Source organism: Macaca thibetana, chromosome 12 (assembly GCF_024542745.1).
Source record: "Macaca thibetana thibetana isolate TM-01 chromosome 12, ASM2454274v1, whole genome shotgun sequence".
In the NCBI taxonomy this organism is placed as follows: domain Eukaryota; kingdom Metazoa; phylum Chordata; class Mammalia; order Primates; family Cercopithecidae; genus Macaca; species Macaca thibetana.
In genome coordinates, this window is record NC_065589.1 from 121,743,148 (window position 1) to 121,762,396 (window position 19,249).

At 39.7% G+C, this 19,249-nt stretch overlaps 1 protein-coding gene across 1 annotated transcript in view; it reads left to right on the forward strand.

Annotated features, from left to right (window-relative positions):
* The window catches only part of CNTNAP5 (contactin associated protein family member 5), an 862,050-nt gene that overhangs the window by 194,686 nt on the left and 648,115 nt on the right, over positions 1-19,249 (forward strand). Inside the window, exon 3 of the mRNA XM_050752523.1 lies at positions 13,627-13,820. Coding sequence (XP_050608480.1) covers positions 13,627-13,820 — 194 coding nt within the window. The remainder of the gene's footprint in view (positions 1-13,626; positions 13,821-19,249) is intronic.

Genomic DNA, 19,249 nt, shown 5'->3' on the forward strand with positions numbered 1-19,249 from the left:
CAGTAACCGATTTCTGCATAGCTTACTGTCTTTTAAAATAGATTAGAGGCCGGGCGCAGTGGCTCATGCCTGTAATCTCAGCACTTTGGGAGGCCAAGGCAGGTGGATCACCTAAGGTCAGGAGTTCAAGACCAGCCTGACCAATATGGTGAAATCCCATCTCTACTAATAATATGAGAATTAGCTGGGCATAGTGGCATGCACCTGCAGTCCCAGCTACTGAGGAGGCTGAGACAGAAGAATTGCTTCAACCTGGGAGGCAAAGGTTGCAGTGAGCTGAGATCATGCCACAGCATCCCAGCCTGGGTGACAGAGTGAGACTCCATTTCAAATATATATATATATATATATATATATATATATATATATATGCGTGTGTGTGTGTGTGTATAAATAAAACAGAGTAGATTAGATCTATATTCTGTGGGGCTTAATAAATCCAGATAGAAGACTCCTGTTGTCTCCAGAGAGCAGACGTTGTAGTGTTGCTTGTGAAATTGGATTCCCAGGATTTTCACCTTGAAATCTGGAACAAGTCTCTAGACAGCTGATATGCTAATTGTGCAAATGAACCCTGATTTCTGCTCACTCTCAACCCTAATCTCCTCATGGATGGCCTGATGACATCAAGATGAAAACCAACTTCAGAAGACCTTTAGGGTCCTTAGCATTTTGTAATCAGTGCTGCCCAAGGAAGTGGTAAGGAGGGTGGTAAGTGTGCATGGAGTCTGTGCCAAAGCAGGAGGTAAGGATTTTAAACCTTTTTATCCATCCTTGAACCCAGGAAGCTGAAAATGCCTTGACATAAGAAATCAAATTCTCCATGACAACAAAATTGTCATTCTAGAAACACACAATCTCAACTTACACAGGCAAGCATCTCAAAAAATACATTGAATTTAATCTATTTTAAAAGACAGTAAGCTATGCAGAAATCGGTCACTGGATAACCCCCTCTCCCTGTGAACCTCCCTTCTCTCTTTTCAGCACCTTTCCTTTCTTGTGTCCTGTCCTAGCTGCCCCAGGCATGGGACAAATCTATGCTTTCCTCTGGTGCATCACACTCTCCCTTCCCACTCGAATTGTGTATGGTGGTAAAAGATGGGACATCCACCAGGAGCTTGTTACAAATGCAGAATCTTGGCTTTGACCCAGAACTCCTGGATCAGAACCCATGCTTTAACAGCTGGTGCATCTGCAAATTGAAATCTGAGATGCAGCATTCTAGAGTATCATTGAACCTTTTGTTCTTTCAATTCTCACCTCTATGACTGACTTACTCTGGATCTTAGGGGTAGGAGAGAGTAGAAAAAGAAGGAACCATGTTGAAAACTTTGGTTCTTCATTTCTATCATCACTTTAGTACTCTGGTATTTTTCTCATTTTTTTAAGATAGGGAAACAGTGTCAGAGAGGTTAAGTCAGTGGCCCAAAACTACACAGCTAATTTTAGTAGGGCTTAAATTTGAATCTAGGTCTGTCTACCCCTCATTAATCAATTTCTTTATTGATGTTGATATGAGATCTTAGCCTGAATAAAGGTGCTCTTGACATAATCAGCTCTCAGGTAATTTTGGTATTCCCCTAGGGTTCTCAGTATTTTAACCAAAAGAAAAGATTTTCAGACATCAAGGAAGAAAGAGAAATCTATATATCTTGCCTTTTGAGTGCCCCTAAAATCTCAATGTGGCCTAATATGCCTGAGGGAAAAACTAACTTTGACCTGGATATTTAAACAATGCCCTAGGCCTCTTTTACTAGGACAGCTATAGATCATTGAAAGATACAGGACAGAAACCTTCTGCTATTTAATAGGAACCTTGGGACCCTGTCTCAGATGGAGACAAATCCAATGTGATAGCCCTCTATTCAGGTTGGCTAATTGCAAAACCACATAGGAGGAGAAGGAAAGGGATTGTAGAAAATTTTTTTCTGTCTGATAATTCAAAGATTTAAACATCACCATTTGGCACACACACACACACACACACACACACACACACACACACAAAGTTCCAAGAAAGAAGCGAAATCCATGTACTTCATTCTTTACTCTATTTTTCTTGATTGTAAGTCACTTCCTTTGAAGGGCCAGGTTGAGATGACCTCTAAGTAGCACTCCATGAAATGCAGAGAACCACCACTTTCATGTTTCTAACACTTTGCAAAGAGACAAGAGCTTCTTTAATTCATTAGTTCTTTGAATTTAACTTAAAGCCTTGTAACAAAACTGTAAGAATAGAGTTAAAGCATGATTATTAGTGACTTACATTTGTCTAGTGATTGGCAGTTTACAACAGCAATTTACAATGCCAGTTTACAACGTTTTCAATGTGTGTCACATTTAGGAGGAAATAAGATACGTTCAACTAGAACATTGTGTGGTTCTTTGTCTAACCAGGAATAGTTAGAAGGAGTCTACTGGATATGTTGTTGGATACTGGAGTCTTCTTCTCTAGAAGAAGTCTTTCAGTTAAACATCGTGGACATGTCCTTAAAAAGATAAGTTAAGGTTTACAGGATGCACTATGAGAAGTGAAAATGGTAGCATATAACAAATGCCAAAGAACCAGAAAATGGGAGTTAATATAATCCTTTAGTTCATCTTTCTCCAGATTTTCAATTTGAAGACTTTTTCTTTTATGGTGATGCCCTCCTCATTTCTCCTTTTGAGTATCTCACTCCTTGCTTATTCCAGTTATATTCATCTATGCAATTGGTTCATCATGTCTTGACTTTAATTTTCTAGCCAATGAACATGTTGCATTAAAAATCCAGATTTTATCAAAGAACCTTTATCATTTGTTTTGCTAAGGACTGGCTTCTAATGAATCTTTTCTACAAAAATATCCACAGCAATCAGAAAGTGTTCTGGGGTATCTTTATTAGTGTGCTTCTGTGTGTAAATAACAGAATCCAGCTCACACTGGTTGAAAAATATTACATTATTCAGATAAAGATTGAAAAGCATTCATATATCTATTTCCGGAACAGAGTGGTTATAAGAGTCTTTACCCTATAATACTTTATTAAGCTAAACATTCATTTTGTGAGACTTTTTGTATCTGTGGGATTTTTTTCTCATTACAAAAGGATTAAAGGTAAAAATTAATTATTAAAAACAAAAGGAAATTCTCAAAAAGGGCAGGCTCCAGGGCTGGCAGATTTAATTCAACAATACCACCCTCAGTGGCAGCATTGTCCTGGAACTGATAAGCCTGCCGAACATCTCAGCCAGATTTACAACATTCTGGGAATCATTGAGACCATGACCTCCTGTGGCTTGTTTTTTTTAAGCTATCAGAGTGTGAGCCCTGAAATAGCAGCATAATGAACATCTCCTAGGAACTTGATAAAAATGTAGATTATCTAGACTCACACCGACCTACTAAATTAGGAATTCTGGCAGTCGAAACCTATGTTTTCCCAAGTTCCTTAAATGATTCTGATGCTCACAAAAGTTTGGGAACCAATTCTTAGAGCACTGAAGCTCTTCAAGGACCCGAGACCCGGGATCACCCTTTCCTGTTTCACCAGCTTCCATAATTTGGTCATGCATCCAGTCCTGAAACAATCACAGTCAAAGAGGATGGAATTACCATCTCTGAATTTAGATTAATCATCTGATATGGAGTAAGAGAATAATCAACCATGTCTATAAATATTCATTCTATCCCTTTCTCTCTCTCTTTCTCTCCTTCTCTCTCTCCTCTTTCTCTCCTTTCTCATTCAGAGTAATGCAATTCGATACACTCATATTTAGTCATTTTGTGTCCATAGTTGTGATGCCTGTGAGTTTATATATATTTATATATATGTGTATGTGTGTATATATAGATATATACATACACACACACACACACACACACACACATATATATATATATAATTTTATCCTTGGTATGTTAGACACTAACCATACTATTTTTATAGAAATAGGGAAATTACCTGTCCAAAGTCACAAGGTAGAAAGTGACCTTTTAAACTCAAAAACACCAGAATTCGACCAGACACTGTTTTTTAAAAGAAAATTACACCAAGAATCTAAGTTAAATGTAGTATGCTCAACTGTGCATAAAGTATATTGCTCATGAGAAAAAAAATGTAAGTGGTAATGTCATCAATATGAGATCTGCAGTTTCAAATCACTTCCAATTCCAGTTCTTCCTTTTCCCTTTGATAATCTTGGGAGAGTAATTTTTCTCTACATGCCTAAAAACAGGAACAGTGTTTTTACCTTGCTGCTGAATCTCCTACAGTGTTTTACCCTGCTGCTGAATCTTCTACACTGCTTTACTCATGCAAGAACTCAATAATTATATATATATATATATATATATACATGTACATATATATAGATATAAAATCAGGTATACATAATCCACTAGAATCCACTAACAATCTCTTAGGTCTGAGCAGCAGATGGGCAGAGTTGGAGTGTATTGATTTGCCAAGTTAAAATGGAACTGAGCTTCTACTTATTTTATAAGAGAAATTTTACAGCAACACTGGCCAATAGAAAATTCTGCAAAGATGGAAATATGTATAACTGTGCTATGCAAGGTATCCACTAGCAACACATGGCTATTGAGCATTTAAATGCGGCTACTGTGACTAAGAAATTCAATTTTTAATTTAAGTGAAATTTAAATTTAAATATTCACTACCATATTGAACAATTAGTTTTAAACCCTTTAAGTTTTATATACATGACCCTCCCATCCAAGGTTTTTAAAACACCTGGGTGTTTCTATGCACACATGAATCAGCCCTTGGTCTGTAGGGGTCATGAATATGGAATATCCATCTTGGGACTGAACTCCAATTCTTCCCAGCTCAGACTGCCCTTTTGCCAAATCCCCTCACTTCTTTTATAACTTCTGAACTATGAAACAGGCAGCAGAGCTCCTTTCCTGCTCCATCAGGGCCTTGATTGCTCCATTTTTTCAAAGCGAAGATATTTATTAGAGGACATCAGCAAAACTGTCTGAGTACTGAGCAACTTTCAAAATAATAACACAGCTTTCTCACCATAGACACTGACAGACACACCAGTGTGAAGCCAGGTGCACACACTGTCTCAGAGGCTGTTGGTGCTCATATCTTTCAGACTTCACCATTTCAGCCAAAAGCCAGCATCTTGGAAGCTAAGCAGAGACAGGGCTTCTTGGGGAAGTAATTATTGGGGCACTGCTCTCTGGAGATAGGGCGTGAGGGAAGCAGGATAAGGCAGAGGGGAAAGCTAGCAAGGGTATAGTCTCCACGGAGTCAAGGTTCCTTCAGATGCCACAAAGATGTTCTAGACCTCAGACTATACTATAAAGTCTGTCATACCTTGTGACACTGAGACCGGCCTTTTGAACTTTGTATCAGTCGACACTCGCTGAGTTGGGGACACGGGAAGTGACAGCTCCCAGGCAAGAAGGCTTCTCTTTGGCCAAGGACAAATCTCTGGAAAAGGGGATAGTTCTAGCTGTCATCTAGCACCCACAGCTAGAGGATGAAGAGGATCTGGATAGAGACCTGAGAACATCCTCAACAGGAACACTTTCAACCCTAATAGCTGAACTTCTCCTCTCGGTGTTTCTGTCTGTACTTTAGATGCCACCCCGCTCTCCAGAAGCCCTCAATTAATACCTGACCAAGTTGGTGTATTAAAAACCCCAGCTCCCTCCCACTCGAATGAGATAACCCTAAGGTTCCCCCTATCCCAGTGGGATGAAGTTCACTCACAGGGATGAAGGCCTGATGCTGTGGCATGGATGGGCTTTCCTTTCTGCCCTGTCTCATCTTCCTGGGATCACGTCTCAAATGAACTACTTGCATTCAAGTCCTTGTTTCATAACTGACTTCCAGGAAATCCAAACTAAGGCATACACAGAACCACTCTCCCTAGACATTACTCCTTAGGCAGACTCTTTAATCAGACTATGATAACCAGGTCTGACTATTATCCAAACTCACCCCTCCCTTATGTGAATCTCTTAAAAGCTCCTTTGTTGTTGTCTGCAGACTGGTCTCAGTCAGGGTCATTCCAGATTTTCTTATAGGTTTTTATCATTTTTGCAACCCACACGGTGTGTTGGCAAGTTCCCACTTTATTTATTTATTTATTTATTTTTTTATTTATTTTTTTATTTATTTAGTGATGGAGTCCCACTCTGTTGCCCAGGCTGGATTGCAGTGTCATGATCTTGGCTCACCGGAACCTCTGCTCCCCGGGTTCAAGCAATTCTCCTGCCTCAGCCTCCCGAGTAGCTGGGATTACAGGCACGCACCACCATGCCCTGTTAATTTTTGTATTTTGAGTAGAGATGGGGTTTCACCATGTTGGCCACACTGGTCTCGAATTCCTGACCTCAGATGATCCGCCTGCCTTGGCCTCCCAAAGTGCTAGGATTACAGGCGTGAGCCACTGTGCCTGGCCAAGTTCCCACGTTATTTTCCCCTGGTTAACTCCTTAGTCCCTAAATTAATGTGGAAATGGAAGTGCAGGAGGCATGGCCTGGACCAGGCTGCAATACCTTAGCCCTCCTGCACCTGCCCAGGAGCAGAAAGATTATGCCCAGGGTTCTTGCCAACAGCTTTCCGCCTCAAAGATTCTTGCCCAGCCACAGGTCCTATTACACATGGGTGATCCTGTTCCACAGGGAGGAGCAGGAAGCCCTTCTGAGTGCTACAAGCATGTCTATGAATGTTGTTATTACTCTTACACATACTGCATAATGTTCAATATTTATGGGACAGCATCTTTCTGTTATTCATTACCATTACTATTGCGGGATCTGGCCAGCGGCACGCAATGCAATGGGGCTCTCTCTTTGTTCCCAGGCAGATTGGCAGGTCAAGAAATAATAGACACACACAAGATAGTGAAATCTGGGTCCAGAGGGGTCACTGCCTTCTGGTCCCACGGTGCCAACAATGCACTGGATATACCAGCATTTATTATTAAGTTTAGTGAGGGCGGGAATAGGTTAGTGAGGGATTTAGGGTCATTTGATTATGAGGTGAGATGGTCACATGGGGATGAAGTAATTCTTTAACATAACGTCTGTATGCAGAAGTACGATATACAGAGATAAGAATTTGCAATATAGTGTGTGCATCGGTAATTTCTTTTTTTTTTTTTTTTTTTTTTTTTTTTTTGAGACGGAGTCTACGCTGTTGCCCAGGCTGGAGTGCAGTGGCGCATCTCGGCTCACTGCAAGCTCCGCCTCCCGGGTTCCCGCCATTCTCCTGCCTCAGCCTCCCGAGTAGCTGGGACTACAGGCGCCCGCCACCGCGCCCGGCTAATTTTTTGTATTTTTAGTAGAGACGGGGTTTCACTGTGGTCTCGATCTCCTGACCTTGTGATCCGCCCGCCTCGGCCTCCCAAAGTGCTGGGATTACAGGCGTGAGCCACCGCGCCCGGCCTTCTAACAGAGCCTTAAAACAGAAGCACAGTCTTTCCACAACCTATGATTAGCAAGATGTTAATCGGCAGTAACAGTTGCAGCAAAAGCTGGTTACAAACAATCCATAGAAACAGGACGTGAAGCTAGACAACCGGTTAGACCAGAAATTCTCAGAAGGGAGTATGTCTTAACCTTAAAGAGGCCTAGAAGAGCTGCGGCAAGATGAGGGCATTTATAGCCCTATCTTATCTATATGGAGAGGCACCCCCCATGCATCCGTTTATAGGCTCTCCACAAGGGTCGCATTCCATTCCCAGAGCTATGAACATCTGCTTTTCTGGGATAGGAATCTTGGTGATGTGAAACCTCCCTGACTGCATGTCCATTCATAGGCTCTTTGCAGGGGGAAGCACATCACACGCTATTGGCTCATTCTGGCAGTCCAACCTGGCACTGTCTTTACACAATCCTGCATGCAATTTTGTATTTACAATAATCAGGAGCATTTCATCCTTTATTCCGTAGCAATAGTTTCAGGGGGTCTCCCTACACATTACCAGGTAGCTGTGTCCCTAAAACATCTAGAACTTTTACTTACAGAGGCACCGATTGTTTAATAATTAAAGATATGGCTAATGATTCAAACTAGCCTTACAGTAATTTGTGAGAATGTACTTGTAGTTTCATAGGGCCTTCTGGAAGGCAGGAGAAGTACCTGCCTGGGAAACGTGTTTCCTATAGGGTTTATTTTAGGCTTTAAAAAAAAAAAAATGGCCAGGCTGTATTTTTAAAACAGATTAGGTGTGGCCAGGGGTGGTGGCTCATGCCTATAATCCTAACACTTTGGGAGGTCGAGGTGGGTGAATCACCTCGAGGTCAAGAGTTCGAGACCAGCCTGGCCAACATGGTGAAACCCTGTCTCTATTCAAAATACAAAAATTAGCTGGGTGTGGTGGCGGGCACCTGTAATCCCAGCTACTCAGGAGGCTGAGGCAGGAGAATCGCTTGAACCCAAGAGGCAGAGGTTGCAGTGAGCCAAAATTACACCATTGCACTCCAGCCTATGTGACAGGAGCAAGACTCCGTCAAAAGAAAGAAAGAAAGAAAGAAACAGATTCGGTGTGAAAATGCTATGTTGCTGTGTGTGTGTATGACACTTTTAACTCCAGCTGGTCTTGGACTAAATGTACTCTCTTTTTTTGAAAGACAGTTATGAAATTTCACTTTGCAGAGACCTGTATATAATCCGTTTTGTGCCCATTTCCAATGTGTGACATCAGTCAATTCTCATTTCCCTTTTTGAGTTAAAAGTGGAAATAAGTGTAGAAACTGAGGAATTTCTGCATTTTCTACTGGTTATTCTGCTTCATACTTACAGCCTACCCCAGTGTGTGCAGTTTGGAATGCAGGATTAGCAGTGTCTTAGTACAAAGAAGTGAGCATGGAGTGACTGGAGGAGGCAGGAGATCTGATTTCATTTTGTTTTGTTTTTCTTACTTAAAACTTTGCGACTGGGCATGATGGCTCATACCTGTAATCCCAGCACTTAGGGAGGCTGAGACAGGCAGATCACCTGAGATCAGGAGTTTGAGAGCAGTCTGGCCAACATGGTGAAACCCCGTCTCTACTAAAAATACAAAAATTAGCTGGGCGTGGTGATGCATGCCTGTAATCCCAGCGACTCAGGGAGGCGGAGGTGGGAGAATCGCGTCAACCCATGAGGCAGAGGTTGAAGTGAGCCGAGATCACATCATTGCACTCCAGCCTGGGCAAAAGAGTGAGACTCTGTCTCAAAAAACAAAACAAAGCAAAGCAAAAAAAACCCCAAAAATCTTTGCTTAGAATTCTCCATACAAGTCTATTCTTGCTTTCTTAAGATGTTGGTTCCTATTGAAACCTAAGGCAGGGACTTGAAATTAGAAGGACTGTGTTGGAGTGCAGTCTTTAGCCATACATCTGGGTTAGCTGCTTGGCCCATTGAGACTGCTTTGAAAAAATTTTTAAAATGCTACTGCTGATTTCCATGAGAATCAACTGAGATACTGGAAACAATGTCAAGGTGAATTATGTTTCTAGTGAGAATTGCTCTTATGAGGAAGCAGGAGGACGAGGACCTGAGGGATGTGTTGGTGTACTTGAGAGGCCACTTAGAGCCCAGGGAAGACCTGGGGGCTGGATCCAGGTTTCCTGCATCTGGAGCTCCTGCATTACTACTTCCTAGTTTATGATCTTGGAAATGCTGACAACTATCCTGTTTGCATGATGGAGCTCATTTGAGAATTTCTGATCTAGTGTAACATCAGGAAAAGAGCTGGGTCTTGAATCAAATCACCTAACTTTTGGTCCAGCATCTCTTTATGCCATCTTTTCCTCCAAAGTCAGATAATACAGTTTGCAGAGTATGAGGTTTGGAGTAGGCTAGAAATAACTAAGACATAGCCTCCAAATCATTTTGGATTTTTTGCTTGTCAAATATTTGAACAATTCCAGATGTTCTCTAAGGTGAGATTATTTTTTCTTTAAATGCAAGTTTTCTCTTTAAATGTAAACTTCTGTTAAATATCCTTTAAATTTAAACTGCAGAGTTTATAGAAATTTTTGTGTTTAATAGCCATTGATACATCAGCCAAAATTACAGACAGCATTGCCTTAGTTGACGCCTTCAACTTGCCAAATGCATTTATTTGTGTGTACGTTATACCCCCAATTTAAGGAATAATTCAGAAACAAGGAGCTAGTGTGGGTGCAGTGCGTTTTTATAGCGACTACAAATAGTTTCTTCAGGCTACTCTCATCATTTGTGAAAACACATTTATTGTTTGGTGGAAAGAACAAAACGTTTGCCATAGCAACCCTGGCAACCCTGGGTGTCTTCCCTATTAGCTGTAATGCGGGGAACATCTTCAACAGCAGGAAAGAGTCCTCGGCAATTATCACCCAGATAGCATCTCTCCATTTTAAGAGCTTTGACTGAAGCTCTTGGGCTCAGAAAATTTTTAACATGATGTGTTGATGAATGCTAACAACAACTATTCCATTTTGGTTAATTTGGGGAAGATTAATAAGTTAAGTTTTTTTTTACTGTGGGAAAAAGGGAGATGTGATTTTCTTTAGACAAATTTGCAGAAACTTTAATGTTAAATCATTCTCTATTTTTTGGTGTGGTTTGTCTTGGTTTGGTTTAGTTTTGATCAGTCCTTTGTTATTTTATTCTTTGCAAGGCAAAATTTCTTGTCATTCTAGTTCCTTGTTTCCATTCTTCACATAAGTTCTTATCATATACTAATTAGAGTAGATGAAGGAAAAGCTTTAAAGCATGATGAGGAAGTCTAGTTGTGAACTATTGAGGGTAAAAGAGAAATAGTTAAGGCTTAAGAATTTTCATTTTAAAAATAATGGTGGTCACAGAAACATCAGAAGTCCTGTATTAAACTATCAGCTCCCAAATTGCTGTACATATTCTTTATGCAATAAATCACATATGAGTAATACAATTCTCAGCTTATAAAAGAATAACATGTTGATAATGGAAGCTATGTTATATACAAAAATCAGAAAAGTATAAAATCATTCATATATTCACTACAGATAAAATCACCATATACATTTATTTTCTATCATGTTTTAATATTGCTGAGAGAAGACCATTTCAACAACATTTTCTTTTCTTTTCTTTTCTTTTTTTTTTTTACTGAGAAAGACTGCAGCCTCATGAACTGGGCAGCAGAAGAATATGTTGAATAGAAATAAAGAATATGTTCAGAATAATTTTGGCTTTTTTAAAATGTAAAACCTCCGTCTCTATAATCCTCTCTGTCAATTTTGAGAAGCTAGAGAAAGGCAGAGGGGAATGGGAATTGTGAATATGTTGAAGAAGACAGAGTTGAATGATAAAAATGTACTCCTGGATCTGGCATCTCAGAATCTCTGATCAAATACCCACTTCCAGTGATTTTCCTCCTTACTAATTTTCTGGAGTTTTATAACCGTTTTTTTTTTTTGTTTTGTTTTTTGTTTTTTGTGTTTTTCTGTTGAAGGATAATTGCAAATAGCTAGATTTACCCTATGTTTTAATCGTGGGTGCCAAATTTTCTAAACTTGCTGGATTTCAGTTTTCTCAACTTTATGATGGAGATAATGCTATTTACTTAAAAGGATATTGTATATTTATTCAAGTAGGCAAAACTACAGTGTCGAATAGAGTCCAACGCACATTGACTTAAACACAATAGTGTTTAGCTCTCATTCGTCTACTAGGTGAATGTGTTCAAGTAGGCAAGTGCTCTCCTCCATGTGATGATGCAGGGATCCAGGATCTTTCCATACTGTGATTCTGCCATCATCTAGATCTTGTTGTCAGCTGCATCCATCAGTGGTGGAAGAGGAAAGCAAGTAGAGAAGGAGCACGCTAGCCTGGAAGTGGCAGAAATTATTCCCATTCACATTCTTATTGGAGAGAACTTGACCACATGGCCATAACCATAAAAGTACAGAAAGCTGAAAACTGCCATTAAGCCATGCACTCACTACAATTCTATTACCACAGAAGGAAGACAGAATGGATATTAGTAACTATCTGCCATATCTGCCACTGTATTCATAAAAAACACTGAATAAAACACATTCCACAATAGATGCTGAGCACATTCCCTTCCCCTTCTTTCCTGCATTTGACTCTTCTCAGGAATGGTGAGAAAAAAAAAGGAAAAAAAACAAAACTTTTCTCAAACAAAATCTGCTAAGGGCTAGCTGCTTACTGAAGAAAATCAACCACAATTTGTAAGATGTGCCTTTAAGTCCTCTATTTTTCCATCCTTAAAGACAGAATAGGATTGACTTTATGCCCTCTATCACTTTGTCTGTATTGCAGCCCTGTACTATGAGAGACTCTGCAGGAGGAGCTGGGGCTCTGGAAAGCTCTCAGTTACCAAGGAGATGTCCAAATGACTCCTTCCAAGGTGGCGAGAAAGTAGACTGAAACATCACTAAAAATGATTTCAATGACATAGATTGAAAGAAAAAGGTTATTGATTAACTCCTCTAAACGAAAACTTCAATTACCTCTCCCTACTTGATGTCCTGAGTTGCTTCTATGCTATCCCTACCCATGGCATAATACAGTCTGCAGTAGCTCCCACATGGGCTTCAGAAGATTTGTGAAACTTGGGATTAGTATAAGTGAATATTGTCTTTTTTATTCTATGTGAAATAAAAACAGAAAATTTAGGCTACAAGTCTTCCAACTAAGAGAGAACTAATATTGATCTTCTGCAAACCTCAAGTGTGAGAAATACAAAATTCTCAGGCCAAAACAGTTTTCGTATGTGTGTCACAATGTCCCTGCAGGTTAGGTATACTGAATCACATGAAGATCCAAGAATGTTAGAGACTCTGTCACGCCTCTGAGATTTGGTGTATGTTGCTCCCTTTTCCCTGGCTAATCTCCATCGAACTTGCCATGTTTTTTTTTTTCCTGGGATTTGGCTGCACTTGCCTCATGCGTCACCTCTACTATGGCTGTCTCTAGAAGGCCTCTCTGATCAGCTCCTGAGGCATTCTGTGCTCTGTGTACCTGCTGTTTACCTCTTGTGATAGTTTCTTTCACATCACTTGATATGTTTTTGTCAGCATCTCTCTCTCTATTCAGCACCCAGCATACTCCTGGTGCTCAACAAACATCTGCCGAATAAATGAATGATACAAAGGCATAGTTGGTGTCCTTTCATCTTTGTATCTGCAGGACAATATCTTGCCCATGATAGGTTCATAGTAAATATTCAGAGACAGAGGAGAGAGAAGGGAATGAAAGAACACTAAAAGAAGGAAGAGAAGGAAGAAAAGAAGGAACGATATATTAGAGAGAGAGAGCATGTAAGCCTAGTTCATCTATATCTGCAATCAAAGGCTGAAGTTGTTAGAAGAGAAATAAATAAAACAAATGTCACTAGGAGTTTGTAAGATAGAAGTCATAATGGCTAAGGAAATAGGGATGGAAGCATGGAACATACAGTTTTTGAAATGAGAGAGATTTTGATGGAGGTGGAGAATGGAAAGTACCAGGGGGTTAAGTACAGACGCAGGGAAGAGTAGGGCCCATTTGGGGGTAGAGTCATCTTAGTTGAACACTGTTTCATTTCCCTTTGATAGTTGAAAGTTGTAGCTATGTGAGACATTACTACAACTAACTCTCTCTCTCTCTCTCTCTCTCTCTCTCTCTGATCCTGTTCCAGGAACTGGCGGTTGGTCCCCAGCAGATTCCAATGCTCAACAGTGGCTCCAGATGGACCTGGGAAACAGAGTAGAGATTACAGCAGTGGCCACGCAGGGAAGATACGGAAGCTCTGACTGGGTGACGAGTTACAGCCTGATGTTCAGTGACACAGGGCGCAACTGGAAACAGTACAAACAAGAAGACAGCATCTGGGTAGGACATCTTTTTCCTTCCAATGAATAAAACTGAGATGTGCTCATGGTAACCACAGTATATTTCCATCATTTTCCAATATCCAGATTGTTGGTAGTTTAATACTGTTGAGTGCCCATTAGAAATAATTAGACAATTTGTAAGGCCCGTGCCCAGCATGGCTCCAGTTCCTAGGAAAATTGGGAGGTCTGTTGCAAGATAGTTTAGTATGTTCCCCTTTTTGTAGTAAACTGGGGAATTCACTGATTGAGCTTCCCTTTCCTCATCTACAAAAATTAATTAAAAAACAGATAAATGTGCCAACAAAGTATGATTATTAATGTGATTATACTTATTTACTAAGTATTTATTGACGTATTTATTAGTTTATTATATGCCAGGCACTTCACATATTTTGTAACAACACAGCTAGCTCAATTATGTCATTTGATCAACATTGCCCAATGTGTGACTCGTGACTCGGGAATCTTTAAAGTCTGGTCTGACTTTAAAGCCACTAAGCAGCCTCTATCGTAGATTCACAAATAATTGAAAACTAAAACTACAAAACAAATAGAAAATTTAGAATTCTTCAGTCATTGAAAACAATCTTCAGCTTCAGAGTGAAGGACAGTTTGCTGCAAGTTACAGAACAGAGCTTCTCTCCCCAATCCCATCCCACATTCTTGACCTTACTGTGTGGGTGAAAGGCTGTCAGCAAATTATTAATGGAGGAAAAGGTGGAGGTGAAGCAGACAGCAAAAGTCACCTGGAGGTAGCTTCAGAACCTCAGGCACTGAATAAAATAAGTTATAAGTTTATATTACTTTTCGTTGAGAAAATAAGTCACCATTTTTTAATCCAAATATGTGTAAAATGTGAAGATTTGGAAATTAATAGCATATTCTTTCCTTTTTAAATTCTCTCCTCTTAAATCAATGCCAGTTTATACTTTACATTAGTGTTGTCTTCACATTCACATTCCCATGTTGGGCGCATCTCACTGATAAAAATGAAACAACTTCTGTGTTATATACTCATTGTTATTTGTTAATTGCCTACCCATCACTTGGGTTTGTAATTGCAAACAGTTATAAATTGAGGATTAAGATCAGTTATGGCACACTGAGTCCTGAGAATAGCATTAATGTCATCTTTATTCTGGGTCACTTGTAATGTTAGGTTATAATATTTATAAAGGGCATAAGTTTTCTTCATTTTTAAAAATAGTCTGAACAGTGCGTATACATGGAAACAAAGCAGAGAAAATAGACACCACAGCCTACTTGAAGGGAGAGGTAGGGAGGAGGGTGAGAATCCAAAATCTATCTAGTTGGTACTGTGTTCAAAACCTGGGTGATGCAATCATTTGTACACTAAGCCCCAGGGACATGCAATTTACCCATGAAGTAAACCTGCCCATGTACCCCTTGAACCTAAAATAAAAGTTGAAAAAGGAAAAAAAATTGTCTTTTGGGGACCATTTCATTGTTTCTCAATTGTGAGGTCCCCGTAAATTACTACAGGTTTTCGTTTTGTTTGACTTTTAGTTTGAGATAAGAAATAAGCACACCTTCTGTTTTGAGGAGCAATTTTAAGGTTTTTATGTTGACTTTAGAGGGACAAATCGATGTGGGATTTTTTTGTTTTCTCTGGTGCTTGTCATCGGGACTGGTTGTTTTTAGATTGAGTTGTAGCTTTGAGTTACAGTGCCTAAATTTTTTTTTTTTTAATCATGAGTTTCATTTTCTTTAGAACCAAATAACCTACTTTCAGCTTAGCCCTGGGTTGGGATGTATTTCAAGGGATGACAATTCCTCTGGGCTCATGAGCAGTGGGCACAAGGCCTCTTTCACTTCCTTGCCCTTGTCAGTTTACCTGCGTTTCTAAATGATTCCAAGCTCCTCAAAGGCAGGGATCTCTTTGTACATCCATTTAGCCCCATGCCTAGTATCACTAGACACATGGCAGGAACTTATTTTGGGATGATTATTAAGAGAATTGCAGAATTACTAGGACTCCCTGAATCGAAGGATGGGGGCAGGAGACTTTCTCCATACCCTACTTTGCATCCCAAACAGCCTTGACATGGTAGGGCAGGTAAAAGTTGCTGGATGAGCAGAGAAGGAAAGGCAGGGTCCTCCATGCACAGTGAGGAAGGAAATTCCAGCAACAAACTCCCCAGAGATGCTTGCAGTGAGTGCAGGGCATTGGGAGACAGGCAGCTTCAGGATCAGCCTTTCACTAAGTAAATACAGGGAGGAGAAGTGATTTGAGGAGGGAGCATTACAACTTCCAATTTGAAGAGTCAAATACAGTGACATTAGGCAGGAATACCATGATAGGTCATGTACAGTAACTAGGCTCAACCCTGGAAAAATAGATGTCCTCTTACTTAACACTCGGATAACTCACAGTTACTAAACACCCATTACACACCATATGTAAGCAAATGTAATTCTATACGTATATCAAACTGTCATTTTATAAATTGATGATTCAATGTTAACATCTCCAGGAACAAGAGGCTTGAGGCTCACAGAGCCCAATCCAAGCTCACACAACCAGAAACTGGTGGCAAATATTTCACAACTAAGATTTATTCCTAAATATAGTTGATTGCAAAACTGTAGTTTCTGTTTCTCTTTTGGTACACTGATTTATTTTTTATTTTTATTTTTGATTTTCACAAAATTGATTTACTTTTCTCACTTCAAATGTTAACTTTGTCAAGCCAACTCTTTAAGAATAATATTAAGCCCTATTGTTTAATTCACATGTTGCTAAATATAAAAGTGTGAAGATACCAATAACATCTATTTGTATTTGTATATGTTGTAAATAGTGCTTGGAATCTCTAAAACCCTCTAGAATTTCAGGGTGTTTTGCAAACACTTCACAGAAATCTGGGAAATTTGCCTTGTGACTAACTAATATGTATTGATACTTTCATCAAATTACGCTGCTGGTTGAAAGAGATTATCTTGAGAGCTTTGCTTTTTACTTTTTATTTTTAATTTATTTTAATTTTAAATTAGAAGACAGACTCTGAATTCACCAAAATTAAGCCTTATAACTAAGACAAGAACCGTAGTCAAACAAAAGGTTTTGCAAAACTGTCTAAATTGTTTTGTTTCACTTTTCAGAAAAAGTCAATGCCTAAAACATCAAGTACTGGCTTAAAGGTGGTACATCAAGAAAATAGAGAATATGTATATATATTCACACATATATATGCATATATGTGTGTGTGTGTGTGTATGCATATATATGTGTGTGTGTGTGTGTGTGTGTGTGTGTGTGTGTGTATTTGGAGGCAGGGTCTTACTCTGTCACCCAGGCTGGAGTGTAGTGGCACTATCATAGCTGACTGTAGTTTTGATGTGCTGGGCTCAAGTGATCCTTCCACTTCAGCCTTCAGAGTAGCTGGGACTACAGGCATGCACCACCACATCTGGCTAATTCTTTTGAAATTTTTAAAACTCTTTTTTTAGAGATGGGTTCTCACTTTGTTGCCTGGGCTGGTCTCCAACTCCTAGGACCAGGTGATCCTCCCGCCATGACCTCAGGTTTACAGGCTTGAGCCACCACACCTGGCCAATGAAGCAGAGAATCTCTTGAATGCTTACTTTTACTGGGTCTTCTGTGAATCCTAAAATTTTAGATAATATATAGTTTGTAGTGCTCCTTAAAACTGATTTACCAAACAATACATAGCACATACTGTGCATGGGACAATCCATCCACCAGTACTGAAGAGATTTATTACATTTCACAAGGTTCGCTTCAGAAAAATAATCCTAAAAGGATACCTTTGCAATGTACAGTAGCAATTTTTCACGCCCTAAAAATCCAATTTGGAGAGTTTCTGATCTGGCACTGAATGGAATGCTCATGAATGAGGCCACCAAACAGCCACTTAGTGATGCATCATGATTTATGCACAAGCTAGAGTCCTCGCTTCACTAAATAACCAGGCATGAAGGTGTGTCGGGGACAAACCCAGCAACAATGTTCAGAATCTTAGCAGCTCCAAAACCTCTTCCTCATTACAAATATTAAAATTCCAACGCTGGGCAGCAGTGTGAGCCAATGCTTGGTAAAGTGGGTAAACTTGTTTGGAACAAAGGAATCTCTTTAATTAAGTCCACTCAGACCAGGTCCTGTCATCTGTCCTTCTGAAAGATACGCCAGAAGAACCATGTACTGTCCGTGTTATATCCACGAATAACCACAATGTTGAGCCCTTTCCTTCATAAGCACAATTCCCACACTGTCAGTGAGGCTCTTCTGCCCTAATTCCATGTCCCCACATCCTCAGCTATTCATCACACAGCTGATGTGAAGCCCCTTCTCTACCCTGTCATCTCCTGTGAATATTCTATATTTTATTAATATTCAACTCGCAGTTTTTCTCTTATTAAAATTATGTGGCCTCTCCCCAAACAGACAGTCATATAGTCCTTTATTATAGACGCTTTTGAAAAGGCCTGTGCACTCTGATGGTCTGTGATTTCCTGTAACTTTCTCGAATCCGCCTTAACATGAAGGACTTGCATTTGTTACCTGGCAGTTTACAGGTAACCTCTCACACAGACGTCAATTCAAGCAATGGATTATACAGTTTGGTCCTCAGTTCCCCAGTTTCATCCTTGACTGACTTCCAAATTCTCTGGGAGATGCTCTCTGATCTTCATGATTTATACACATTTATTCTACCAGTTTGGCCTAGAACATCCTGAGTATTGATCACTGTTTGATATAGTATTTTAAGTCTACTGATTTCAGAAAACAATTTGAGAGTGAGAATCTCATCACCATCAACATGTATCTTTTAAGCTCTCATTATAGGCCAAGCACTGTGCAAGGTGCTAGGCTTACAAAGGGGCCTAAGCTATGGTTTTTCCCATCTCTGGGTGTGCAGAACCATTAGGGAGACAAATCAATGGCATGCAACACAGTATATGTGTATATCGTACCAAGGCAGCAGTTCACATGCACGAAGCTTTTCAGAGAGGGTGTTCCTGGCAATGTATGAATGTGAGGGGCTTAGCCTACTTGAACCAGAAGAGAGCATGTTTAAGTTCTATTGGCTTGTCAGCACCTACAGAGTACTGTATGTCTAACAAAAATTCAATAAACGTACAAAAATTGAGAAGAGAAAATGGTGAAAGTGAGGTGCATTTACGGCAGGAGAAATACTATAAGCAAAATCTTAAAGGAAGATGTATTAAGGACACAAAGAATTAATAAATTAGATACAGGATATACCTGGTTAGTGATAGAAAATGAATTTGGAGAGAGAGACTGGATAGATACTGTAGACTAAGAGCACCCTCAAATCTTTTCAAGCTAATACATTATTGTTTAGTAGCCATTGTAACAAAGTTTGTTAACACTTCTCTGTTTTAATTTTTTGTTCAAATAATAAAGACTACATGTAGGAACAT